Below are 26,549 nucleotides of genomic sequence, written 5' to 3'. Positions count from 1 at the left end.
AGTTTACTGTGTCACGTGGCACAGTACTCTTCTGCCTGATGAGGGAAGCATTACATTAAAAAAAAAAAAAAAATAAAAAACCGGCACAGTCAATTAAAAATGACACGGCACGTTTGGCATATTAAAATACAACACCACCATAACATGTGGGAGTTCCATTTTACATAGAAGTACAATATGCACATTTCAAAATGGATACAGCTCCAAGGTTATCTTGTTTTATACTAAACCATGCTCCAAAAAATCACTGTGCACTGTGATGAGAACTCACATCAAGTACTGTGCTAAACTACGGAATATTTCAGTGGTAGAACATTGCAGTATAAAAAATACATACTTCCAAAAAGTATAGTTTTTAAAAAAAAATTTTATCATAAAATCTAAATTTCATTCCTTTCCAATCTGGAGTGTGGAGCAAGAGCACACTGCAGCAGTGTGTCTCCACAAGCTAAATATAGCCTTCACAGTGCCCTCTGCAGGAGTACATGCAGGCGCTGGAGCTCTGCACAGGAGCTCTGCACAGGAGCTCTGCACAGGGGCTCTGACGGGGGCTCTGCATGGGGGGGGGGGGCTCTGCACGGGGGGCTCTGCACAGGGGAGCTCTGCACGGGGGCGAATGAGGGAAGAAAGACGCTCGGCAGAGCTCTAGGAATGGAAGTGCCCAATGTGCTCCAGGGCCGCTGGGGCCTCTCTCTCATTTTCACCGTCAGTATTCATCTCCTCCTGTCTGCGCAACTCTGCCTCCTTCCACATCTCTATCTGGGCATGGGTGTGCATGTGTGCATGTGCCGTGGGTGGTTGTCGCGTGCGCTGTGTGTGTGCTGTGTTGTGCTCCGGTGATGTGGTGCGTGCGTGCCTGTGTGGGTGTGCCTGCGTGTGTGTGTGTGTGCGCGTGCGTGCCTGTGTGGGTGTGTACGTCTCTCTCTCAGTGTGATGGCCGCAGGCTGCTTTCTGCCATCTCCCAAACCGTAAGGGCTCTGCAGCTGAGGTTTCCATAGGGCTGCAGACACACAGGCCCAGGTGCAACCTGACCACCATGCACTGCATCTTCAGCTTCAAGCAATGCCACTAACCGAGTTCCTTCCCTTTCTTCTCCAACAGACTCCCCCACAACCGAGTTCGGTTCTCTTTAATCTGGCTCCCCCAGCCGCGTCCCTCTCGAGTGCTCACCACAGCACCTGCACCCGCGGGAAGAGCGCTGCCGCTAAAGCGCTCGCCCGCTAACCGCGCCCACAGGGCCCCGTACCCCATACGGCAGACCGCGCAGTACCAGTACCAGTACCACTGCCGACAGCTGGCAGCCTGCGGAGAGCTGGTGCGCTATCAGGAGAAGCTAACGCAGCCTTTACCCCAGGAGCCAAGTTAAACTAAGCTCATTTAAACCCACCCAGCCTCGAGCAGGACAAAGCGTCACTGCGTCCCATCATTAAATCCTGTTACTGCGTCCCATCACTGCGTCCCGTCACCACACACTCCCTGCAATGATGCCTCAGCCTACACAGACTCCAGAGCCCCCCTCTTACAGTTTACTTGGCCCTGCAAAATCAGCCACACGTATTACACACACTCCTCAGACACAAAGACAGAGAGCACCGCGGTTAAACAGGACCGGGGACCGCACTGGGCACGGCAGGAAGTGACACGAGGCCTCGGAGCCAGCGGGTCGCGGGCCAGCTCGTTCGACAGGAGAAGCGGCGTGCGCGTCAGCTAATCGGGCCCGTGTGCCTGTCAGTCAGGATACCCATCGCCGCAGAAACCGGGAGAGAGAGACGGTCTGCACCGGGGGGAAATACCCAGGAACAGGAACTCTCCCCCCCCCCCACAGAGCCCTCACAACTGACAGCACAGCGACACTGAGAGACACGGGACGTCACCCTAGCTGGCAGATTTCAGCACAGCTCGGCCTCCCAAATACTGACAAGTACAGACCAGGATGGACCGCCTGGCTTCCTAACATTCGAGGGTTTGTGCTCACAAGAAGGGGTCTGGAGAGACGCTGCCCTGCTCTCCCACGCATAAGTCTTTTCCACTTGGCACGTAACTCGCGCGTTACTTATACATCTCCTGGCTTGCAATGCTGGTGTTGCGGTATTCCCGTTTCAATTTTTAACATCAAAAAACTTACCAAAAAAAAAAAACTGTTTTGAAATGTTAAAGCAATTCGAGCAGATCCGCATATAAAAGAATTAAACAAAATAAAACGAAATTAAGATCGACTTCTGTTCAAGTATTAAAAAAAAAAAAGACCATACTGAAAATTTTTTTAAAATCTCAAATGGCTGGTATACAGCACTGCATGTAGAGATTTCATTTCAGTATCGCAGTTATCCAAATGTGGAAAACAGTAACCACGTATATACATTTACACATATTAACAAGGCCGGACACACACGCACCATATTCATGCCCGGCAGTTGGCAACACTAAATTTCCCCAGCCGGGCCCTTTGGTTCTTCCCGGGTGGGCTGGTCGGTGTGTGAGCGCGTGCACGCGAGAGTGTGCGCTCTGTGCCGATCAGCTCTGGGGGCAGTACTTGGGGAACAGGAAGAGGTCTTTGCACAGGGAGCTGGTGAATTCGGACATCTCCTTGCAGCGGTGGTAGGAGGTCCCCGGGGCGAAGCCTTCCCTCTCTTTAATACGCCCGTTCACCTGCGAGAGAGGAACAGGGTAACAGCACGCTCCCTGCTTCATAACCACACGCTTTATCAACCCTGAATTACACACACTCTTTCACTGGGCCAGGTATTGGGAAGTACACAACAACAAAAATCCTTCGAAAAATGTATTACTATAAATAAGACTAACGCTGCAAAACCAATGGCGAATTCAGACCACTGTAGCTCTGTACATTAAACAGCTTTTCTGGCCTGGGGCACAAACATAACATTGGGAAAGCTTATACTTGGGAATAGAAACTTGAGCCTCCAGCCTGGCGCTCAGCGAGCTTAGGTGCATTATGTCTAATGACTGCCATTTATACACCTGTAAACAAACTCAATCAAATTAAGTAAAGAACAATTAAGCCTTGGATACAGCTAGCATGGGTAATTACAGCAATGTTAATTGTATAGGTCATATGGGGAAGAAAAAAATATATATATAAACTTTTTTCAAAATATTTCATTTTCAAAAAGTAATTTCTCAAAGGACTTAAAGCTCAAGTGTTCTTATTTGGAAGAATGTCCGTGGCCAAGCGTATGGCCTTGCCTTGCAGAACAACGCTCTCTGCTGTCCATTACAGCACAGCAGCCACCGGATGCTTTGACACCGGATGGGTGTGCACCGCAGCTGACGATTTATGATAAGCGAACAGGGCATTACCTGCACTTAACTTTTGTTTGCGTGCATTGTCTGAGCAGAGCAGCGTAATCATGCACTTGATAGTTCAGCGATTAGCAGGGACAGAAAATCTGCCCTCACTTCTAGTCTGTTTAATGCATTCCACTTCCTCTTGTGAGCCAATCGACCACACTCGCATACCAAAAAACCCGGAAACCACTGGTGAGTGTGAAGAACTAACCAATTTGCCCGTATTATGTCAATACTGGGTTATTAGCTGAATATCCTCTACCAAACCCATTACTTCTCTTACGGCACAATCCAGGTCAATAAGACTGCACTGTAAAGCTGTACGCAATCATACAGGGTGACGCATTTACCACACACCTCAATTCTCTTCAGATTCTTCGGTATCGTGGTGAAATGCAGCAGTACACTGATCTTTGCATGGAGCATAAACCGTGCATCATGCCCATCCGGCCAATAAGAGGGCAGTGATCAGGAAGGGCGCAGGGGTCAGAGGTTACCTGCACCAGGACGTCGGCCAGGTGAGTGTCTCTGGCGCTGCGCCTCAGCACGTCGTTCAGTTCCTGGATGAACCAGGAGCCCCTCTTCGTGTTCCTCATCGCTGCTGTGCCTGGAGAAATAATATGGAGCAGCATTGCATACCGTCAGACTCAGCTAACACCCACAACCACAGCCACACACACTCTCCCCGCTTCTCACACTCTCACAGCCACACACACTCTGTGTGTCTCTCACAGCCACACACACTCTGTGTGTCTCTCACAGACACACACACTCTGTGTGTCTCTCACAGACACACACACTCTGAGTTTCTCACACAACCACACCCATACACACTCTCTGTGCGTCTCACACACGTTTACACACAACCACACCCACCCTCTCAGCGTCTCTCACACACATACATACTCACAACCACACCCACACATACATTGTCTGTCTCTCATTCATAACCACATTCTCTCTCTCACACACACACAATCACACATACATTCTCTCACATACACACACCACGCATATTCTCGCGGTTTCTCTCTCACACACATCAGACCCCACACACACACACACCAGACCCCACACACGCGCGCACACGCACACGCACACCACGCACACGCACACGCACACGCACACGCACACGCACACGCACACGCACACGACACGCACACACACCACACGCACACCACACACACACACACACACACACACACACACACACACCTTTGAGTGCAGCGAAGCCACAGATCATGTCGGAACGCTTGGGCAGCTTGACTCTCAGCCTCTCCCTCTCCTCCCTCTCTCGGTCCTCCTCCGCCTCCCTGCCCGCGTCCCGCTCCTCGCACCCGGGCGACTGCGTCCTCTCCGTGCCATCCAGCTGGTCCACTCCGGAGTCCATCTCCTCTGAGAGGAGACGCAAACACAGAGGAGGTGAGCGCTGAGCGTAGCTCCTATCATAACACAGAGGCAGAGAGGAGGTGAGCACTGAGCTCGCCTCCCATTATACCAGAGGCAGAGAGCTGAGAGGAGACGCAAACACAGAGGAGGTGAGCGCTGAGCGTAGCTCCCATTACAACACAAAGGCAGAGAGGAGGTGCAAACACAGAGGAGGTGAGCGCTGAGCTCGCCTCCCATTATAACAGAGGCAGAGAGGAGGTGCAAACACAGAGGAGGTGAGCGCTGAGCTCGCCTCCCATTATAACACAGAGGCAGAGAGCTGAGAGGAGACGCAAACATAAAGGAGGTCAACGCTGCGCACATCTATTACAGCAAGGAGGACAGGGAGGAGCAGAGGCAGGCAGGAGGGATAAAGCCGGATTACTGACACAAAACGAGCGACATGAAGGAGGTGGCAGAGAACAGGGAGGGGTGCTGCACAGACGTCCTGCCAGGTTTGACAAGACAAAAAAAGACCCAGACAGAGAAAAAATCTAGACTAGCCGGGTTACTGCAACGTATGTTTGGCAAACTTTTTAAAAGGAAGTTTAATCATTCAATCATTCCTGCACTCTACACCCGAGCAGCAGAAAAGGTCTCTTCTCTTCTGAGACCAAACAGCCGCCATGCCACAGCCGTGACACGAAGGAAGGAGTCCGTGCGCAGGACACCCAAGGCCCTGTTCCCAAAGAGGGAGGGTGGAGCTCGAGAGCAACCCTGCGGCCGTTCACAATCCCCAAAAAGAGCGGGAGCTCAGCCTACCTCCCCTGCAGGCCTGTATGAAGAACATCTTGGGCTTGTTCTGAAGCTGGGGGCAGTGCTCGTTGTCAAAAGACTGAAAGACCCAGTCCAGCTGAAGGGAGAAAGGATGCGGGTAAAAATGCCATGACTTATTTCTCAAGTCTCAAACTCAACACTGCACTGTCTGTTTTATGGGGAAAAAAGGGTCCGGTAGTTTAGAGTTATCATTTTAAAATACCTAACTGGGAGCTCGAAATATCTGCAACCACATCGACGTAATTTCACAAATATTACAAAACCACATGTTGCTAAACTATTCTGTTGGAATAAAGGACACAACTCTATCAAATTCAACTGTTGAAACTCTACATTATAGCGGTTTGGTTATACAGGCTGCACACCACCTCTTTTTGCTCGTCTCTCGTTCGCTTCAACCAAAACAGGTTAGATTTCAAAGCGAGCGTACTGGCTCCTTAATCACCGACGATGACATCAGCGTTCTCACCTCCAGGAGCTGCCCGTCTGTGCCGTATACCGCCCCCTCCACGCCGTGGGACAGCAGGCACACCACGCAGCTGTCCATCGCCCGGTGATCCGGGCTCCCGCTGAACTGCTCGATGCAGCTCCGCATCGCCTGGGGAAGCGGCACAGCACGACCTGACACATGGACTGTGCTGCAGAGTGTCTGAGGCTACGTTACACTGCTAACCTAAACATGGTTGTGCTAAATGAACTGTCTACAAGTTTCTTTGGATACAAGAGCTAAAACTTGCTTGCAATTGCCCTCTTCTGCCCTTCTAGAAACTTCTAGATGACGCACTTAACACAGCGCAACTTGACACCTGACTGCTACAAAGTAACTGCGGCTTCCTTACATTGCACCTGAACATGGTTGTGTTCAACTCACTTTCTAGAAGTCTCTTTGGCTAGAAGTACAAAAAAGAAACTTGGTTGCAATTTCCCTCTTCAGCTGTTGTCACGGACAAGTTCACAGGCATCACATTCACAAGCAGGAGCAACAATCACACTTATGCATCTATGAGTTGGTTCTCGCCAGGCGCTCAAATGTTTCTGTAGAAAAACCGTGTACGCCTCTCATTTCCTGAGATTGCAACACATGTGCCAGCAAACGCAAAACAAAACCTCAGAGATGACAATTCCATCTTAACTTAAACCGAAACTGATTAATGTCTGTGACTGGCCCCTTCCTGGCTGTGACTGGCCCCTTCCTGGCTGTGACTGGCCCCTTCCTGGCTGTGACTGGCCCCTTCCTGGCTGTGACTGGCCCCTTCCAGGCTGTGACTGGCCCCTTTCCAGCCTGTGACTGGCCCCTTTCCAGCCTGTGACTGGCCCCTTCCTGGCTGTGACTGGCCCCTTCCTGGCTGTGACTGGCCCCTTCCAGCCTGTGACTGGCCCCTTCCAGCCTGTGACTGGCCCCTTCCAGCCTGTGACTGGCCCCTTCCAGCCTGTGACTGGCCTGCTGTGAGCCCCGGGTTGCTATGAAGCCGTGCTGAGGTACCTGGACAGAGAGGTTCTTGTGCAGCGCCACATTGTAGTCCAGCTCCGCGAAGAGTTTCCGCAGCACGTCCTCGTCAACTTCCCCTCCGACCCGCCTGTCCAAGTCAGGCGCCGGCGGGTCAAAGGTCACGTTGCTGATGACGAGGGCCAGGCCCCGGGGACTGGAGGCCATGCGGTACGCCTGCGGCGGGACGAGCGGGAGAGGAATTATTCCAGCTCGTTATTCCAGCGACGCGGGCCCACGCGGGCGACGCCTCCCAGCGGCGAGAGAGGCGCCGGCGTCCTCCCGGCAGAAACGCAGCGGAGAACGAGAGCGTGCGGCCGGAAGAAGCGCAGACTCACCTGCTGGAAGTGAGAGAGGTAGAAGTCGCGCGAACACGGGAGCACGGCCGAGGTGACGGGACTGTCCGCGTCCAGGCACATCTCCACCGACTCTGAAAGGGCCGCACACAGCCGTTACACACCGAGCGCTCACGAAAGGCCAGGCTGCACCGCCAGCAATAAGACACGGATGTCACGTGTGGTGAGTGGAACCTGCCATGTGTTGGGCTGGGTAAATGTGGTGAGGGTCTGCCTCTACTGACCTTGGCTAATCCTGGCTCTCTTGGCCTTGACCGTGTCCTGGGTGGGCAGGGGCAGGGGAGAGTCCACATATCCCTGAAACCCAGAAAAACACCACTGAACACTTCTCCATTCACTCAGTCCCCACTTCCCAAGCCAGCCGGCATCTATACCAGGGGGGGTCAGAAGCCCGTCCAGAAGGGCCGCACCATTTGCTGGTTTGCGTTAGGTTTCAGCAGTTGGGGGTTAATTCAAGACACTGGTTGGCTCAAAAGTCCACACACTTCGCTTCTAAAACTAAAACTGGCAGCTAACTGAAAGGGAACCACAAACACCGGCCAACGCGCTGCCCCATGCAGAGGTGGAGCCAATGCGCTGCCCCGTGCAGAGGTGGAGCCAATGCGCTGCCCCGTGCAGAGGCGGAGCCAATGCGCTGCCCCGTGCAGAGGCGGAGCCAATGCGCTGCCCCATGCAGAGGTGGAGCCAATGCGCTGCCCCGTGCAGAGGCGGAGCCAATGCGCTGCCCCGTGCAGAGGCGGAGCCAATGCGCTGCCCCGGGTAGGGGCGGAGCAAAGGCACTACACAGTGCAGAGGCGGAACCAATGCACTGCCCCGTGCAGAGAGAGAGCCAATGCACTGCCCCGTGCAGAGAGAGAGCCAATGCGTGGCCCTGTAAAGTGGCAGAGCCAACGCGCTGCCCTGTGTTCCTCACCTCTCTGAGTCTCTCCCTCTGCTCAGTCAGCAGTGCGTACAGGTGCTGCTGCTCAGTCTCCTTCAGCGCTTTGCAGAAGCTACTGAAGGCATGAGGCCCTCGTTTTGGCAGGAGGGCTAGCAGGCGCCAGTTCCTCTTCTGGGAGGTGCTCTCTACCTTTTGAAACAGAAAGACCAAATTGCATACAGTGTGAATTTCAATGCACTGTCAAAAAACGGACACATTTCATAATAAAATAGTGAGTTGATGTTATGAACGTATTGTCTGGAGCAAGAAGTTTTTGCGAGATGTGAATGGAGCGGTTGGAATTCACAAACCAGCCAAAGCTATACACTGAATCTCTGTCTAAACCGGTTTCAACACCTCAGGGTGCAGCAAGTAAATTTTCAATAGTGAGAACATTTTCTGTAGCGTCACACCGCACGGAAACAAATGTAAATCGGCAAGTACCAGAATGCTCTCAGCCATGTTGTCGGTAAGAATGCCATCGGTCTGCAGAATCTGAACCAGCAGCTCGTCCACAACCATCTCTTTGCACAGCTTAACATTGCACTTCCGAAGCGCCGTCTTGTCACGCTCCAGCATCCCACACTCCCCGAGCATTCTGCAAGAGACGGAGAAGTTAGAAGTCATAAGGCACGGCTTAGACAGGCACTCAAATCACATTACAGAGAACGACGGGACCAACGAACGTGCCCTGTGCAGCTTTAATACACGATACCACGCGGTAGTGTCACACAGAAGTAAGAGTGCAGCTAGAGCACCAGCAAGTAAAACTTTAGTACTGCAAGGGCAACTAGCTTGGTAATTAAGTCACGATAGTTATCGCAAAATCTAGTCAATGTCATCAACATAAAGCTTCGACTACTGCCGTTATGGAAAAAAAAAAGTTAAGCAAGCTAGCGAGGCAACTGCCTTACAGGTGAATAGTTAGCCTCGCTTACAATCAACAATTTATATCAGCAAGGAGCTGGACAAACGCTGACTTGCAGGATAAAGGTTCAGAACACAACAAACAGCGGGTAGAGTTACCTTTTCGTCGTCTCCTCGCGTAGTTAACCGATCTGAAGTTGGTTAAAACTTGAAATCCACTGCCAACAGTAAACTAGCGATACCTAGCTTCCTCGGCTAAATAGGTTGCTAACTAGCCAACTTCGATTGTCTCAGAATTGCTGCCTACTTACAATGCGATTCTTGTGTCGCTTAAACTGTGGCAGAATGTCTGAAATAGTTTTGAGATAAATACAGAAATTAACGAAATTCAACGTTCATTTAAGGCAGTCATCGTTAGCCTGCTATCTACTACCTTCCTCGAAATTAACCGCCCAGCTAACGCTGGCATTTGCTCAAGACATTAACCAACTTTACAGAGAAACTCGTTACTTATTTTAGTTTGATTCAACAAGAATAATGCAATTTTGATAAACACTTAGCTAGCTAACGTTATATATTATTAGTTAAAACGGTAAAACAAGGCGTCGGTTAAAACAAAGCCACCTGCAAACGTTGGCTACATTGCCATAGGTTATTTAGAAGGAAGCGAACCAGTCGGAGAGTAAATCCCTGAAAGATGTGCAGGAATTTTAAATTTCAGTTTTCACGTTTTCTTCTGGGGCTCTGAAGACCAAATAATTATGATAACTTTTTTTACTTCACATAAACGAACGTCCTTACGTATCCGCCTTCCGAGTCCACTTCCGCACGATATGTGTAAAGGGGGAGGATTAACTTTTTGAACCCAGCCTTTGAGAGTCCATGAAAAGCTGAGTGGCATTTTCATAAACGAACAGGAGTCCAGTAAATAAAGAGGGCCTGCAAATGGCGCGGAGCAGCGGTCACGAGTGGAACTTCAGAGTAAAAGCATTTCGAATTCAAATTCCTGAAGAAAATAAACAAACCACCAATGGCCGACATAAAAAAAAAAACTAGTAACAGAACTTGACGTCAGGATGGCGGGATTTTAGTCGACAGAACTAAGTGAGAAGCACTTTGGTAACAGGTCTCCAGGCAGTTGTTAACATGGAAATTAACATTCCACAGGCTTACATGTGAAATGTCAGCTAAACAAAAGACGCAGGAAAACAAAACAAAACAAAAAAGTTGCATTCACATGCTCTAGTTGTGGCTGCCTGTTCATATATATATATATATATATATATATATATATATATATATATATATATATATATATATATATATATATATAAAATATATGAAAAATGTAAGAAGTTTCCCTTGTGTACTGTACATTATTTTGGCTAATATTAGTTTCGGAAGGCAATATTAGGCATGTACTCTAGGTAGCATTGAGTATCCACGCCCTTCTTTGTAAAGAGAGTTTATAGTTTCCATTATTTTGGCCACACCTTTGTGTGTTCTGGGGGGAAATGTGGAATGGGGTGATGCATCTCTAACAAAGACGTATTTTCTTAAATATTGTGCGTTTAAGAATATAATTCAGTGTGCCTTTGTTGATGGAAAATGCTAGTTGAAACTGTCTTTGAGAACGATACGTGTAGGAGGGGCCAGGGCCCTTTCTAGGGTTCTGGGAGGGGCAGACGATAAACGCGACCTAAATTGATGGAATATGCCGAAGCTTGCTGCACGCCTAGAATACGTTTTGTGTTCATATAACCAGTGTATTTTTCATAACCGTTCATCGCATCATAGCTACAGCCACCTGTTACTTGCCATAAAAAATATAAAGGCATTAAACCAGCCGATAGAAATGTTACATGACTTTAGCCACAAGAAGATTGTGTAATCTTGATCTTATGGTTATGAAAATATTGGTTTCTGTTGTTTGATTATAGCCAATAAAATTCTTGCCAAAGGGCATATATGCAAAATTAATCTTCATGCGGCAGGATACAACCCTATAAAACCTTTTTGTGAACTCCAACTCCCATGAGAAAGCATACTGCACCCCTCAGAAACGGTGCTGTGTGTGTTCTCCCATTGCTGTTTCTCATATCCTAATACTCTACTCCAACTCGAGGTGTGGTGAGATCATTTTTCTGAAATCATTTTCCGACACTATTTTTATGTACAACGATGGATATTCTAGAAGTTTCTGAAGACCAGACAGCTTTACAATGGCTGGCTTAAGGGCATTCTGGTTTGCATTTGTAGTCAAAAGCAAGAAAATACATTTCAAGTAATGAAAGTAGCTTGTCCTCCAACATTGTTTCCAGGGGCTGCACATGTGGGGTCAAGTGGTAGAAGGCAGCACAATGCGTCCACCAGAGGGAGCCATAGCCATATAATTCTCCAGACCAGGAAGTTAGGAAGAGGGCACACCTGAACCAGATGATCATCACTGTCCTATATAAGCTCTGTGACTCACCCATGCATGAAGTGCCTGTAATGAAATATAATATAATAATTGATTTTCTGGTGCCATTCAACTTGTGTATGACCTGTGTTTTCAACAGGACCTGTTTATGGAAATGACCTGAGTTTGCAAGAAGGTCTACAGCATAGTGCAATATATTTAATTTCTGTACGGGGCCACACAATATTCCAGCTTTCAGGGTGATACTGCATATGACAATATCCAGGACTGAAACATACTGAATGAAACTCACTGTTCTATAGTTTGCATGTTTCTCTCCTACATTTGCCCTTGCTCATTTATAGCTCCCTGCGTAATCCCTGCTTGGAGATTTTCCAGAGGTTTTTTCCTGGTCTGGCACGTGCTGTCTGTCCCTCAGGGTGATGGCACGCAGTAGGCTTTTTTCAGGGATTGCTGAGGAACTTCCAGGTCTTTTGACTTGGTATTTATGCTAATTTTATTCCAGAATAAATATTCAGTATATCTTTCAGATATAAATTTAAATTGGTGACCTTTTTATGCCTGGTTTCTAAACCAAACAGACTACTCTGACCTTTCAAAGGATAGAATTAGGCACTAAACAGTTTTTATAAATGCTTTTACGTTATATGTCACTTTCCCTGGTTTTCCTCACCTTCCCCTTTCTTATACCTGTGTCTCCTTTTACATTTACCACCCTTCCTTTCTCTTCTTCTTCCTTCTCCTAGCTCTCTCTCTCCCTCCCTCCCTCCCTCTCTCTCTCTCTCTCTCCTGCTGTCTTGGTCTCCCCTCTCTCAGTGTGTGTTGTCAATAATTGATGATTTTTACTGACTCAAAGGGTAACAGGTCTAAAAGCTGATCTTTCATTTAGCCTCTTCCCAAGCCGTTTCTGTGCTCGGTGTCTCACCGTTTGTCTGCAAGAGTGTGTGTAACTGCGTGTGCATGTCTGACCACGTCAGCATACCTCGATGCAAATGCCGTATATTCTCTTTATTTATATATCTGTCATATCGGTTTATATCCACTTATGGCAGTGAAGGAGTTAACTATGTCAGTCTCCCTAACAGCAGGGCAGAGGAAAGGAAGTAGAGAGATTAAATGAGAAAGAGGCAGGGGGTAGAGAAGAGGGAGACTGAGAGGGACTGAGAATTTGATTCAGTAATCACACTGACTGACTGCCTGAAAGGCTGATTAAACTGGACTCAACAGCACATCAACACTGACACAGAGAGATGGAGAAAGAGAGAAGAAATGACAAATTCTTTTCCAGGAAGAGAAGTTTCACTTTTGGTGCTTACGGAGGGTAAGTTAATCAGTTATGTATGGTAAAAAGATGACCTATTATAATAAATAAAAGGTAGATGACACGTTCTGATCGGTGATCACCAATGATTTCATTAAAAAACTGAGCTTTTATTTAAAAATACCTCAGTAACAGCATTATGCATGCATATATAGGATAACTGAATGGTTTGGCTAATAGATGTTTCTAGAAGGAAAAAAGCACACAGTCAAATCAACAATGTGTTGGCTTTTTTCACAGGGTGGACAGGTTCATCTGTGAAGCGCGGTGAGTAACATTATCTGCTTCTCTCAGGTGTTGCAGTTTACAGTCTTATCAGTCCATGACTATCAAGCTTGGTTGTCCTTCTAATGGTTAATTGATAAATGAACTTTCTAAATGACTTAATCCTTTGCCACAGACAAGAATCCATAGAGCGGAGCATCCTGGACATACTTGACTCTCCCACTAATGAGACTAAATCTGTACTCACTGCGACCACAAATCAGAGGGTAACTAATAACAGTTATAAAGTCCCCCCCCCCCCATGTTATTCTGTATCAGTCTTCATCAGAAACACTTTTCCCTCTCTCCTTTCTATTTCAGTCCACAGACCTTTTTGAAATAATCGAGAAGCTTCAGGTAATTCTGTCAATATCACAGGTGTCACTAAGGTTACCAGAATTCTCTTATAAATGAACAATCTTGTTCTGATATCATCTTTTCTTTTTTTTAACAGGGAAGTCGTCTCGATGAACAGCGATGTGCGTTCCCTCCCCCATTGAAGGTAAAATGGCTTTACTGACCATTAATGTCAGCAAAATTCAGCAACTAATATGTTACCGTTTTTGCTAGCAATAATCTTTCCTATAACTCAAATTCATGAATGAAATTTGCCTTAACACTTGATCACAAAGTAGAAACGTGCTGTAAGATGACAGTTTGGACGAACAGCAGTAGCACCCGTGTAACCTGCAGTCTTATTCTGAAATTACAGCTTTTAAAGATAAGCAGCACCCTCCCCTTGATTCTCCCCCCAAAATCAGGAGGCTACTGGATAGATCCTCCCTTTGAAAAGTTTGTTGAGACCAGCCCCACCTCTTCTGTCCCTGGACTCGAAGTAGAGAGTTATGACATTATGGAACGAGACAGTGAAGCAAAGATCTACAGAGAATGGTTCAGACCCAAGGTGAATCTAGAGCTCTTTTTGTTTATCTATTTATGTATTTATTCTGCTGCTAAGTATGCCATACAACATAATATATTGAGCATCTCTCTCTTTTTTAGTATCATAACTCATTCACAGCAGTTGACCCTTCGCTAGGACCGCTTGTTCTCTCTGTTTGTTTGGAAGAAGAGGAAAAAAGACTGAGAGTCATACTGAGGTCCATATGAATTATTATGCTGTGATTATTATCATAATAGAATGTGGTTTTCTGACTGAGCCTTTGTGCTTTCGGTGCTAGGAGTTGTAGTTTTAAAATGTAAAGCATGGTGCTCTGTCTGAGTCAAACTAATTCACGTTCCTAAAAGCAGCAGTTAACTTAGTTCACTTTCATTGCTTCTGAATCCCTCTCTTTTGTTTCTCAGAATGAAAGAATGCACTCTGCAAGGCATTTTCTCTCTCTCTCTCTTCCAACACTTCCCTACTGCTATTGAGCTGGCTAAGGTACTTTTATTGGCAGTTGCATTGCCATAGCTTCTACTTTTACCAAAAGCTTCCTAATGTGTGTCATTATGAATAGATTGGCCTTATTTATTATCTTGTGTTGCGGAACATAATTATATTCAACAGGCAGATTTTCATGATCACTCTTATAGTGTTAGTAAACATATGCACTGCAATAATTAATATCATAACTATTTTTGCTTTATTTTTCTTCTAGATGTTGTGTGAGTCTGTTACTGTGTCCCAATTTGAGGCTGTCAGTTACCTCAAGGTATGTTCTTCACTCCCCATCTGTCCTTAACAATTTAATGCAAGCAACTCTCTCACGCTCTCCCCCTCCCCCTCCATCTCTCTCTCTCTCTCTCTCTCTGTCACACACACTCTCTGGCTGTCTTGCTCTCTCTTGCTCTCTCCCTCTCTCTTGCTCTCTCGCTATTCCCCTCCCTCCCTCTCTTTCTCCCTCACTCACTCACTCTGTCTTACACCTCCTCTCTCTCAAACTATGTACGAGACTGTTTTCATTATTGAATTCACTGTGTTCAAATTATAAACACAAAAGAAAAATATGTCAGCTAATTAGCTTTCTTTCTGGGGCAATGGAACATTTCATGTGCCAAGACTCAAAAATATATTGGAACACAATCTAGGTTAGGGTATGACATGAATAATGTGAAATAACAAAGTGGACTACAGTTTCTAAAAGCTAATGTTACATTTCAGAGGGTGAAATTAGTTATTTTGCATTAATAGTGCAGATGATTTATTAGTGAGCGAGACAATCATATCCTTTTGTTAAATAGCAAAAAAAAGTTACTGTTTTGAAAGGGATATTTACAAGAACATGTATCCCTTATTAAGATTTTCAAATATGGTTGTTTTTTTAAATTCTTCAGCCATTTTTTCTATTATTATTTCTGTTTCTAGTCTTAGTTTTTCTATTTTAATATCTTTCCTGGTGGTCTTTCCATATACCTTAATATTCTCAGAAAGAGTTTGAATTGATAGACTCCTCCAGTTATTGCTAGTTGCTGATGTTGTTTTTTATTCACTCTGAATGAGAGCTTATATTTCATGATCGCCCACCTATTTTCCCAAACCAAACAGCAACATTTCACCAAATTTTATTTTTAAAATATATATATTAAAAATTCTATTAGTCTCATATTAACATGCTTTGGCCGTGTTAGAGTGTGTTTATATTCCACTAATGTCTCAGCAAACAAAACACAGCTCTTGGTATCAGTATGGATTGTATTTTTTTTTTTTTTCATGTGTCAAATTATATTATTCCTTTTTTATTAATGGTATAAGTTTTACATTAAGACAAAGGCTCCCAATTTAATTCAGATTTACTCATTTACTCAGAAGTATGCGGTATTGTAGCCATAGCTACTGAAGAAATGCTTGGATGCTTTTCATGAGCTATGTTCAGCTAATCTGTATGATTTTTGCAGATTGTGAGCAGATGCACTTTTTTTCTCATGCCTGGTTTCTCTCTTGCTCTTTCACTCTGTCTTTCAGGCACCAGAACTTATCACAGCATTCGATGAGCACAGAGTGTCACAGAATTTCAAGTTTGGTGTTTTGTACCAGAAAGAGGGACAGGTGAGATAAAGGAATTTAACTATGTAGACAAAGCTACCTAAAGAATTGTTTTCTGTGTTTATCCTGTAACTGACATTTCTTCCCCACTTTTACCCTCTGTTGTAGCTCACAGAAGAAGATATACTTAGTAACAATGAAGAAAGTGAGGAGTTTCAAGCTTTTCTGTCAATTTTGGGGGAAACAGTGAAACTGCAGGGCTTCACAGGGTAACAAAAACAACAACTACTACTACTACAAAAAACAAAATCGAAAAGATAAATGCTATAGTATGGATGTCACAACATTTCTAGAGTTAGGTTAATTCAACTCTTAATAGATAACATTTGGTCCCCATTAGACTTAGTTAAAGGAGTAGGGTTGAATGAACACTGGACATTTTATGTACATAAAAAATGTTGCATAGTATATTGAACCAGGGGCACAGCTAGGAATTTTGGCCCCCCTTTTTTTAATAAAACAAACAGAATTTTTTAAAGCTGCGGGCCCCTCTTAGCCATGGGAACCAAGAACTGTCACCTCCTTTCACCTCACTAGCGAGGGTCCTGTATTGAACTGTCTCTGTGCTATGTTATCATTTTCATGCGTCAGGGCCAATTTAAATGGTGACTGTCCAGGATTAACACTATGTTCATTCTTTCTCGCCTAGGTTCCGAGGAGGTTTGGATGTGTGTCATGGTCAGACAGGAAGCGATGCAGTTGTCACTTCCTTCCACGGGAGAGAAATAATGTTTCATGTGGCTACCAAACTGCCCTTCACAGAGGGTGACACGCAGCAAGTTAGTCAGAGACAAAACTAGAGTTCTGACCTTTTGTTTTTATTTCTAATTTTAAATTCAGATACGAGCACATCCTGAATATTAACTAAATCTCTTATTTCATCAATTTTTCCTTTCTTTTAGCTGCAGAGAAAAAGGCACATTGGAAATGATATTGTTGCGTTGGTTTACCAGGAAGGTCCAGCCCCTTTTATCTCTGACATCATCAGCTCTCACTTCCTGCATTGTTTCATAGTCGTCAGGCGGATGCTAAAAGGAAGTAGGGGCGAGGAAGCAAAAGGTGCAACATTTCAGGTGAGAGCTGTACAGGCAAAAGGAGACGAAATATTAAAATAGTTTGAAGCAATATTAGCAAAAGCTTTTTTCTTTTTTCTTTTCTGAAACAGCTTTCTTTACATTAACTAATGGCCTAACTGGCCTCGTGTAAACATGAACAGAAGAATTTCTCCTTGTGATTTATACCTGATTATTTACCATCAACAGGTGTCAGTCACAGCAAGAGAGGACGTTCCACCATTTGGTCCTCCCCTCCCAGATCCACCTATTTTCACAGAGGTGAAAAGAAGGGCTTAACTCGCCTTAATTTGTGTGAATTATGTCAGTTTGGTTGTAATGTTTGATTGTAAAACTCTAAACAGGCCTGCACACAAGAGGGGGTGGGGGTTGGAAATCTTTTAGGGGCCCTGTCATATTGGCATATTGGCAAGGTGTGTGAATGTGTGTGTGTGTGTGTGTGCGTGTGTGTGCGTGTGGGTGGGTGTGTGTGTGTGTGTGCGTGTGTGTGTGTGTGGGTGGGTGTTTTTTCAATTAAACATTCCCAGCTCACCCTGGTCTGCAAACAGAAGTAGCAAGCACAATGCAGTAGACTTTGAACAGTCAGATAGTGTGCATGCTGAATTAATCTACACTCTTTCTCTCACTATCCCACATAGTGTCCTGGCTTTAGAGAATTCCTTTTGACCAAACTTATCAATGCAGAGATTTCCTGCTACAAGGCTGAACGATTCAGCAGATTGGAGGTAAATGAAAACTGCAAAAAAAAAACCCTGCAATTCCCACCATCACTGCACAGTGGAATTAATTCATGTTGTGTAATACTCAGTCTACAAGTTGCTGTAAATCTCTCTTTTTCTCCATGAGCTTCGTACTCGTTCATCTCTCCTGGAGGGACTGAGATCAGAGCTGTCCTCACAGTCCCAGTGCATGCTGGGAGAGCCGACCCCTCCAGCTCTCGCTCTTTCTGATGGGGTTAGGGGCGGGTCGGAAGGAGGTGGTGGGTTCATTGAAAACTTCAAGGTACTTTTTTTTTACTCTGTTGCTGTTTTTTGTTCTTTTACCCATGATTTTTTTTATATTCACACAGTCACAATATTTTATAATATACTGTACATGCCTATAATATAATCTTATCCAGCTTCTCTTTTTTTCAGAGGGCAATCAGGGTACGCAGTCACTCTTTTGACACCCTGGGGGTACCTAAAAAGACAGGCATAGGGGGGCCACCACAGAAGCCTCGAGTATTCCATGGTGTAAGTGTGCCTGTGCAATTTCTGGGCGCTTTGCATGCAGAGAAAAATACTTAAGTCAGATTTGCATCCTATTAGTTACTACAGCAGGGGATGAAATAATCACTACACATGGCTAAAATAGCTGACATTGTTATACATGAATATGACTCTATTTGCCATTGTTCATACTGGTACAGGTTATTTATATGTGAACATACTTATCAAAAGCATTAGTAGCTAATATAACATTTATGCAGACTGAAAGATTATATACTCATATGTATACATGTATTGTATGGTTGATTTTTTTTTCTATTAAAAATTCTTAATATTTTAAATTTCACTTTATTCTCTTTAGACATCACCTGGAGCAGATAAAGAAGGAGAAAGGTGAGGTGGACACAGCATGGACACAGACTAACACATTTACCACAATGATGTCACATTATGTCCCGAGTTAGGCCGGGAACACACCCTGCGTATGTACGTGAACGCAAGTGACAAAGCCAGGCTGACGCACCGCAAACGCACAGCTGGTTATCCATACTCAGCGTCCATTCTTATGTCCCTGTGGAGCTAATAAACCCGACACCTCAAGGGGGCGATCCAGGACAGTTGTGAAAGACTGAGCGGAAGATCGAAGATGGCTTCGGCCTGTTGTTACCTGCCACAGTGCCCATCGCTGCGAAGGTTGATGGTGCAGTTCACGCTTGCCTTGCGTTAAGTATTTCCGGTGACACATTTTAGAGCACAACTGAAAGCGTGAAAGCATCAGCGTTGGCATACATACATAGGGTATGTTTCCGGACTTATACTGTGAGTTTTATATTATAGGAAAGTTGATGGAGCACTCAAAACAATGTGTTGGAAAATTCTGGTCGGCAGTTGGACGCTATACAAAATTGGGTCAAAATGGATTTAGGCAATACACAAAATCCAGCCTTTGAAACTCATTGAGATCAGCTACCTCCATACGTACCTAGTCAATTAAACCTTTTTAGGCCTACAACTCACTTCAAATGTGATCAGGAGACTGAGAGACTGCCTGACAGAAAGCAACATTGACCTGTTATTCTTATGTATTTCAGTGAATCAAGCAATAAGCAGTCGGGACCCAACCTTCAGCTGAATGGCAGTCCCAATAATGGAGATGGTAAAGGTCAAAACAGTCCACAAGAGGATGAGTAGACAACAATAAACTGTATGTTCACTGTGCTTTAAAGGCACAGTGCTCCTAATTGAGAATGTACTTCTCTTACACATTGGCAAATATGTAATGAGAGGGATATTTATTGGATGTACAGCACAGGTATTTTTATTATTATAAATTATAGTAAACTGAGTAAACCATTTGAGGAAAAATACATAACTCACATTGATAGGCTGTAACAATGACTGTATTCTGTAATCTGAATTAAACAAATGTCCATGCTTTTGTATGTCACATTTAACTATTCTTCAGCTATAGCATTACTAAGCATCGGTCATTTAAATCCTAAGACACCAGTTCAGCCTTGAAAACCAAAGAGCTCTGTGATGCATTTGTACTAGATTAAGAATATTTAGAATATTTATTTTTTAAAAATCAAAAAAAAAAGTTTCAATGGTAGTTGAACAATTGAGTATGTACCGTGGGGCATCCTGTGAGGAACCTATTTAGTCTTCATTTTTAGCTGGACTGAGGACAAGGACGAGGGGATAAGGAATGAAGTATGTGTCTGAGCGCAGTCAAGGACAATCCCACCAACCAAATCCTCCCTCCCTGGCTGACATATGGTCGGCTTTAAGCCTACCACTCTGCATGGCTGCATGCCACAGTCATCAGTGGGATGGTCCGGATTCGTCGCCTGACCAAAAGACGCATCCATGCCCGTGAACCCAACGTCTCAGCCGAATGAGTCAGCTGATAGCCCAGTCTGGTTACGTTTCGACGGCATAAAAAGAACAATATTGTTAAAACATCTGAGACTGTGGCTTGGTTAAACCACCACGCTACGGTGCATGGATGAGCCTCATGGCCTCGGATCGAGTCCGGACCATTGCAGTGCCCGAGTGTGGCTGGCGTCTCCATATGGCAACACGAAACTGGCGACTGTGTCACCAAGGGTATGGGAGGATTCAGTCCGGCAGGGGGGTCCACATTAATCACTATCTAGTGACCCCTACTGGCCATTATGACACCCGTGGACTGCCTGCTAAAGCCGCAGGCTCTGCTCTATGCAGGCTCATCTGAAGTCTGTGGTGTGTAAGGGGCAGCTGGAGGAGAACCATGGATGTCCACAATCTCCTAAATTGGCAGCGGGTTTAGCGCATGAACGCGGCTGCGGTTGCGGGCGATGGGCCCTTCTAAAATGGCGTGGGAATTGGATATGCTCAGCCCAACGTCGGGCACCAAATAATAAAAACATATACAACACAATCCAGGCTACATTCGTGGAGGCTTAGAGAGTGTTTTCTGTCTGCGGACAATTTGTTGCAAAGATCAGAAATTCATTGAATGTGGAGTCCATTGATGTACTCTACGTTTTGAAAGTGCACTTCCAAAGGAAAAAAAAGAACTCACTTGAGTCATTACAGGCCTATGCCTATTTTGTTTTGCTTAGCCTATTGGCCAACATTTTAATTAGAGAGATATCTGTCTTATTTATGCTTGGCCACAGTCTGTTGTATTTGTAATAGGCCAAAGTATATTTTGTTTTATTATGCAAAGTCTATTTTGTAGTTATTATAAGCCATTTTGTTATGTTTTTTTTTGTTTTTACATAGGTCTCAAATGTTTTATTGGTGATAGCCTATTTAATTTATCACAATGTGAGAGCATATAGGCCTATGAATGTAGTGCTGAATTGGCATTGTCTAATGTTTAGCACCTGTTTGTAGTGCTGAAAGTACAATAAAGAAATGTTCTGTGACGTGAGCTGACGTGAGTGATTGTTGACTTTCCTGCAATTGTTAACATTACCCCACCACCACGCAACTCTGAATGTTAACTGAACAAAAACTGGCTGGCAAGAACCTTATCTTGCATAGGCAAAGGAAACTGTCTCCACCATCCAGTGCAAGAGCCTCTGTTCTGACAGAGGAGCACCTTTGTCTTCTCTGATAACTTCTCTCAGCACTGCTCTCCGCCTTTTGAACAATTCTATTCATTTATTTATTTCTGTGTACAATTACTTATTATTTTAATTATTTGCACAGACTTTTATTAATTAATTAATTTATTTATTTATTTATTATTGTGGCAGATCTGGTTCTCCATACATCTATTCTCCACTATATGTTTCTTTAAGGTTTAATTAATACATTGATCACAATATTTATATTGCAATTTGCGGAAATAATTTTTTTTGTTTGCCCTGCCAACTGAAGGGACATAAGGGATGGCAAGGTGCCAAGTGCCAATCTGTCTCTCTTTCTCTCTTTCACCTGCAATTTTAAAGAAAATTAAAGATACATTTGTGCTTTAAGTGAACCAGTATGTACTGGGATAGGGATAGGTAAACTTTTAAAGCAGATTGCCTGTATTTTTATAAAGCTATGTTTTTAACAAAAAAATATGAAAGATTTAATTTCTTCTGGGGAAGTGATATACATTAATATCAGAATTTCCCACGGCACTGGGAGGTAAAAAGACGGACAAAACATTCTAACCAAAATACCTCTGCTGGGAGAAAAGTTATCCTGATTGGTTTATTATGCTCCGATAGTAATTGGCACGTATTTACAATATAACTGAGGGTACGGACATGTGTTACAAGCAGGGGCTTGTGCTAAGCCCCTGCATGTGATCTGTGCTCTCTTTCTTCCTGTGCTCACCTTAACAAGCTCCTAATTGGCTTCACCTGCAGGTTTCCCTACAAAAAGGCTTTTGTGAGCAGTTTGTGGCTGTATCCTGCACAATGTTGTAGATTCTGTTTGGGTTATTTCTTGTTTGTCTGAATGTATGGTGTTTGAACAGTGTAGTTTCTTTTATGTGCATGTTTTTGTTAGGTTTTAGGTCAGATTAGGAAACCTGTGGAAGACTCATTTCTTGTTTTCATCGGGAGAAAGATGACTATTTGCTGCAGACTAGGGTTCTGTAGTAGGCCCTGCTTTGGCCTAACCTGTTTTGTCCAACACCTACAACTGTTTTTTTTTTTGGTTTAGTTTGTGTCTTTATAATAAACATTTGTTTATAGTATGTTGTTATTTTGCACATTGTTTTAGTTATGGGCACAGCACAAGGGACTTTGTTGCGTTCAAATTCGTGTTGTGGGCGGATTTTGGACCTAACGTATGTAATGCGAACCCCATTTGCAAGCACGTTGAATACCTTGGTGAACTCGGCAAGGGAGATTGAGAGGGAACCAACAGACTGGAAAAAAATGCAACGGGAACGCATTCTGGTAATAATTTGGCAGTTGCACTCCAGTACCGTTGGGGGCAGCAATGCGGCGTGTGGAAGTTACATTTGCGATATTTTCCTCAGCCTAAGAGCCAAAATGGATACTGGTTTTTCTGGGTCGTGGGTGAATATTCTGAGCAGAAACAGCACTATTTAATGTACGAATTACAGCCTGGCTAACGGGAACATTTATTTTATCTAGTAAAGTACTGTACTGCCTATATGCGTGCAATAACATATAAAATATTAATCGCATTTTGCACTTCGCTGCGTTAGCTAGCTAGCTAAATTTAATTTACGGAAATGTAAAATGTATTTCTTATTCGGGGACTTGTCGGATAATTTGCAAATATCTGTAAATGCATGAAGAAATTTGCTGTCAGACACAAATTAGATAGTGACAAGATGGGGGGCGGTGGAACTCGCGAAGTTAACGTTGATACTACTAAGTTGAACCTTTGACACAGTTTCTCTTACCCGCCCCCTACTCTGCAGCCCAACGACACCGGCGGGACGTAAAATCTGAACTTCAACTGTGCGAACGAATAAAGACGGAATTAACACGGTTAAAACGGCGCGCACAAGTTGTTTGAGGTATATTTTGTGCTTGCTATGTTTTTTTTTTTCTTTTTTCTTCGCCCTAGCAACATCCTTGATTGCAATACAAGACCGCATATGTGGTTATGCGCTATTCATTTTAAAAAAAATATTTCTAGAACTGATTAGCCTACCTTACCACGTTATGCATTTTCAGAAGGAATTTGTTCAGTGCATACATTTACTTCCAGAATCCATTTTCAGATGGCGGGTACCAGAAAAGTGATTGAACTCTTCTATGATGTTGTATCTCCTTACACTTGGTTGGGATTCGAGGTCAGTGGATTTTGCAAGGCCTTGTTCTGATTCTTTAAATGTTGTAACAAAGTTACAAACATACCCTTTACGATTTTTTTGTTGAGTATTTTAGCAGTATGCAAAACTTATTAACTTATTAACTACCTTTAATTTAGGTACTCTGTCGCTACAGGAATGTGTGGAATATTGACCTTAAACTCCGCCCAGCCTTTTTGGGTGGAATCATGCAGGGATCAGGTGCGTGTTGAAATAAATACCGAGTAGGCTAAAACATTACAAAAATGAAAAATATATATATATATATATATTCTGTGACGTTACACTTTATGTCATGCATGATTTATTGTCACGACAGCTGGTAATGTTTCTGTACTTGTGTATATTATGATGGGGACTGCTGAATCATTGTAATGTTGTATTCTTGATTTTATCCGCGACGTATTTCTCTTTCATGCGCTATTGCTTCTGTAATGTGATGACTGAACTAATCATTAATGCGCTTGCTTTTTTGGTAGGCAACAAACCTCCAGGTCTCGTCCCCAACAAGTTTGCTTACATGGGGAAAGACTTGACGCGGCTGGCACAGTACTTTGGCGTCCCTCTCGCCTTCCCTGCAAACCCCTTCGAAGCTATGTTTGAGAAAGGTGCGCCTTTCTGGCTCCTTTTGCTCAACCTTCCTTTGTTTTATTCCAAAATTTCCAAAAATGGTTATAAAAGCTATCCTGAAATGTGATGTATACACTGTCAAATGGGAACTACTGTACTTTGCTCTGGATTGGAGCATTCATTGAGTGTATGTATGTATGTATTTGTAATAGAATGCATCCACACTGTAGGCCTATGGAGTCGGTCATCGTGTGTGCGCGTGTGCGTGCGTGCGTGCGCGTGCGTGCGTGCTGTTATCCACCTCAGGCTCCCTGCCGGCGATGCGCTTCGTCACGGCGGTGGCCGAGAGCGGGGAAGGCAGAGAGGCCGACGTGGAGAAGGTGTCCAGGGAGCTTTGGATGAGAATATGGAGTCGGGACGAAGACATCACCCTCCCCGCCTCGATCTCTGAGGTGTCCGAGACTCCGTGACAGGATTCTAGTCTCACTTTCCCATGTTCTAAGTAGGCGCTATTATGCTTGTCCTGCCTCTCCAGTATGTCTTTTATACTTTTTACATGTTGCGCCCCCCCCCCCCTCCTTCTCAGGCAGGTCTGAAGGCTGGACTTCCTGCCAATGAAATAGAGGAACTTTTGAAACTGGCAGGCTCTCCGAAAATCAAGGAAAAGTTGAAGAGCTCAACCCAGGAAGCATTAGGTTATGGGGTCAGTCTGTTTTGCTGCACTTTGATTTTTATCCACATCACTGTAGTGGATTCCCTGCATCAGTTTTCTACAAAGTAGAATTCAGTTGTCTAATACAGTCTGTGCTGTAAAGTTCTCAAATACAGGGATTTATCTTTCTGTACAAAGAACTAAAGTCCAATTTCGATGGTTGTAATAAGTTAAAGTACTGTCCAATGGTATGGATCAGGCCATGGCTAACATTAATGAAATAAGAGAACTTATGATGACATGGTTGAAAAAAAAATTTGAATTGAAGTTGGCTAGGTCAAAATAGAACGGCTCTTTTACAACCTTTTTGCACCTTTGTTCTGTAAGCAGAACAATGTTAGTCCTGAGTTAAGGTGGAGATTCTTAAATAAATGCACAGATAATTGCTATTAAAAATGCAATTGTGCAAAGTGCCAACCTGTCTCTCTCTTTCACCTGCAGGCATTTGGATTCCCTCTCATAATCTGTCATGTTAATGGGAAGAAGGAGATGTTCTTTGGGTCAGATCGATTCGAGCTCATGGCACACTGCATAGGTGATTATACTGATGCACTTTGTGTTACTGGTAGAATTGACTTTTAATGTCCTGTGCTTCCAGATGACTCACTAAAAATTGGAATTAAATTATTGGAATTGATGTTATCTATATTGGCAGTTGATGGCATTACCATGTTGGTCTTCTAAAAGTACTTATTTTAACATGGCACCTAAAAATAAAACATCAGATTCTGTGAAATTTAAAAGGTTCAAAGAAAATTAGTTTATTCTAGAGAATGTTCTGAATGGTAGTGAGAACTGAAAAGCATTAGGTTGTGCGAAGTTACTGAATTCACTTTCAGTGGAGATGTTTACCCCTTCTGTGACAGTTGCTTTTGTTTTATTTTTATTTGTTCTTTTATTATCTCAAAGCTAGATCCAACCGGCTTATGTCTCGTAATTGCTGTCCAATCCGGTACATCTTTATATTTCAGGGGAGCAGTGGTTGGGACCTCAGCCGGCCACGATGAGTGCCAAAATGTGACCCTCAGTCATAACTGTCTGCAGTGGAAAGGAATGTAGTGATTTTAATAGAATGTTTTCTGATTTTAATAAATCTCTCACACAAACTAGGATTTGTTTGCCGCTCTTGTTGGTGTGCAAGGTGTCATTTTTTCATCTTGTGTTTTGTCGCTGATTTGCTATTGTGCAAAGTCACGCATTATGTGGACTAGAAAATTGTGGGACCTGTGGCTCTCTTGTAAGATTTTTGGAAGACACTTCGAGGCGTATTACTGCCCTCTGCTGGTTTGGCAAGATCGAAAAAATGAAAATGAATCAACTACTGAATAGATTCTTGTCTTACTTCTTTGCATGAAGTGAAGTTGCATTCAAAAGTCCAATCTTTTCCTTCCTCGCCTGAAATGACATTCATCCCAGATGAACTCACTGGCAAGACTAGGAGTAAATTTGGTGTATCTCGGTTTCCTCCTTCCCGTCTCTGGACTTGGAATGTGCAGTGCATAGCAGCGCCCTTGGGATTTGCCTATCAAAGGAACCGAGGAGTCAACGATGCTCTTCTAACAGTGATTCA

General features: G+C 44.2%; 3 protein-coding genes across 7 annotated transcripts; 2 read left to right on the top strand and 1 right to left on the bottom strand.

Annotated features, from left to right (window-relative positions):
• Nucleotides 1-948: 948 nt before the first annotated feature.
• casp2 (caspase 2, apoptosis-related cysteine peptidase) lies at nt 949-10,026 on the bottom strand. Its single transcript, XM_064310144.1, has 11 exons — nt 9,302-10,026; nt 8,720-8,873; nt 8,270-8,425; nt 7,581-7,653; nt 7,339-7,430; nt 6,998-7,177; nt 5,984-6,112; nt 5,500-5,590; nt 4,525-4,704; nt 3,807-3,916; nt 949-2,649 (listed from the first exon to the last, which is right to left on the bottom strand). The coding sequence occupies exons 2-11, from the start codon at nt 8,870-8,872 to the stop codon at nt 2,515-2,517; spliced, it is 1,299 nt and encodes a 432-aa protein (XP_064166214.1). The 5' UTR covers nt 8,873; nt 9,302-10,026; the 3' UTR covers nt 949-2,514.
• Nucleotides 10,027-10,520: 494 nt separating this feature from the next.
• Nucleotides 10,521-21,339, top strand: rap1gapl (RAP1 GTPase activating protein-like). 2 transcript variants are annotated; one of them, XM_064309764.1, is made up of 19 exons: nt 10,521-12,885; nt 13,126-13,152; nt 13,286-13,376; nt 13,471-13,506; nt 13,604-13,651; nt 13,862-14,053; nt 14,152-14,249; nt 14,455-14,533; nt 14,751-14,804; nt 16,055-16,138; nt 16,244-16,344; nt 16,785-16,914; nt 17,038-17,208; nt 17,398-17,469; nt 17,847-17,933; nt 18,055-18,210; nt 18,345-18,443; nt 18,781-18,812; nt 19,511-21,339. In XM_064309764.1, the coding sequence occupies exons 1-19, from the start codon at nt 12,815-12,817 to the stop codon at nt 19,608-19,610; spliced, it is 1,728 nt and encodes a 575-aa protein (XP_064165834.1). In that variant the 5' UTR covers nt 10,521-12,814; the 3' UTR covers nt 19,611-21,339. The 2 variants fall into 2 exon arrangements, with proteins under 2 accessions (XP_064165834.1, XP_064165843.1); XM_064309773.1 differs by lacking the exons at nt 10,521-12,885; nt 13,126-13,152 and having other exon boundaries at nt 13,911-14,053.
• A 967-nt stretch (nt 21,340-22,306) lies between these two features.
• LOC135240836 (glutathione S-transferase kappa 1-like) lies at nt 22,307-26,091 on the top strand. Of its 4 annotated transcripts, none has more exons than XM_064310828.1 (9): nt 22,307-22,807; nt 23,302-23,400; nt 23,608-23,679; nt 23,817-23,898; nt 24,177-24,305; nt 24,574-24,719; nt 24,854-24,970; nt 25,421-25,514; nt 25,951-26,091. In XM_064310828.1, exons 3-9 carry the CDS (start codon nt 23,608-23,610, stop codon nt 25,998-26,000), a joined length of 690 nt encoding a protein of 229 aa, XP_064166898.1. In that variant the 5' UTR covers nt 22,307-22,807; nt 23,302-23,400; the 3' UTR covers nt 26,001-26,091. The 4 variants fall into 4 exon arrangements, with proteins under 4 accessions (XP_064166898.1, XP_064166916.1, XP_064166907.1 ...); XM_064310846.1 differs by having other exon boundaries at nt 23,595-23,679; XM_064310837.1 differs by lacking the exon at nt 22,307-22,807 and adding an exon at nt 22,820-22,964 and having other exon boundaries at nt 23,595-23,679.
• The last annotated feature ends 458 nt before the right edge of the window (nt 26,092-26,549 follow it).

The sequence above is a fragment of the Anguilla rostrata genome, chromosome 1 (genome assembly GCF_018555375.3).
Source record: "Anguilla rostrata isolate EN2019 chromosome 1, ASM1855537v3, whole genome shotgun sequence".
In the NCBI taxonomy this organism is placed as follows: domain Eukaryota; kingdom Metazoa; phylum Chordata; class Actinopteri; order Anguilliformes; family Anguillidae; genus Anguilla; species Anguilla rostrata.
Note: the sequence above shows the minus strand (reverse complement) of the source record. Positions and strands in the feature narration are given on the sequence as shown.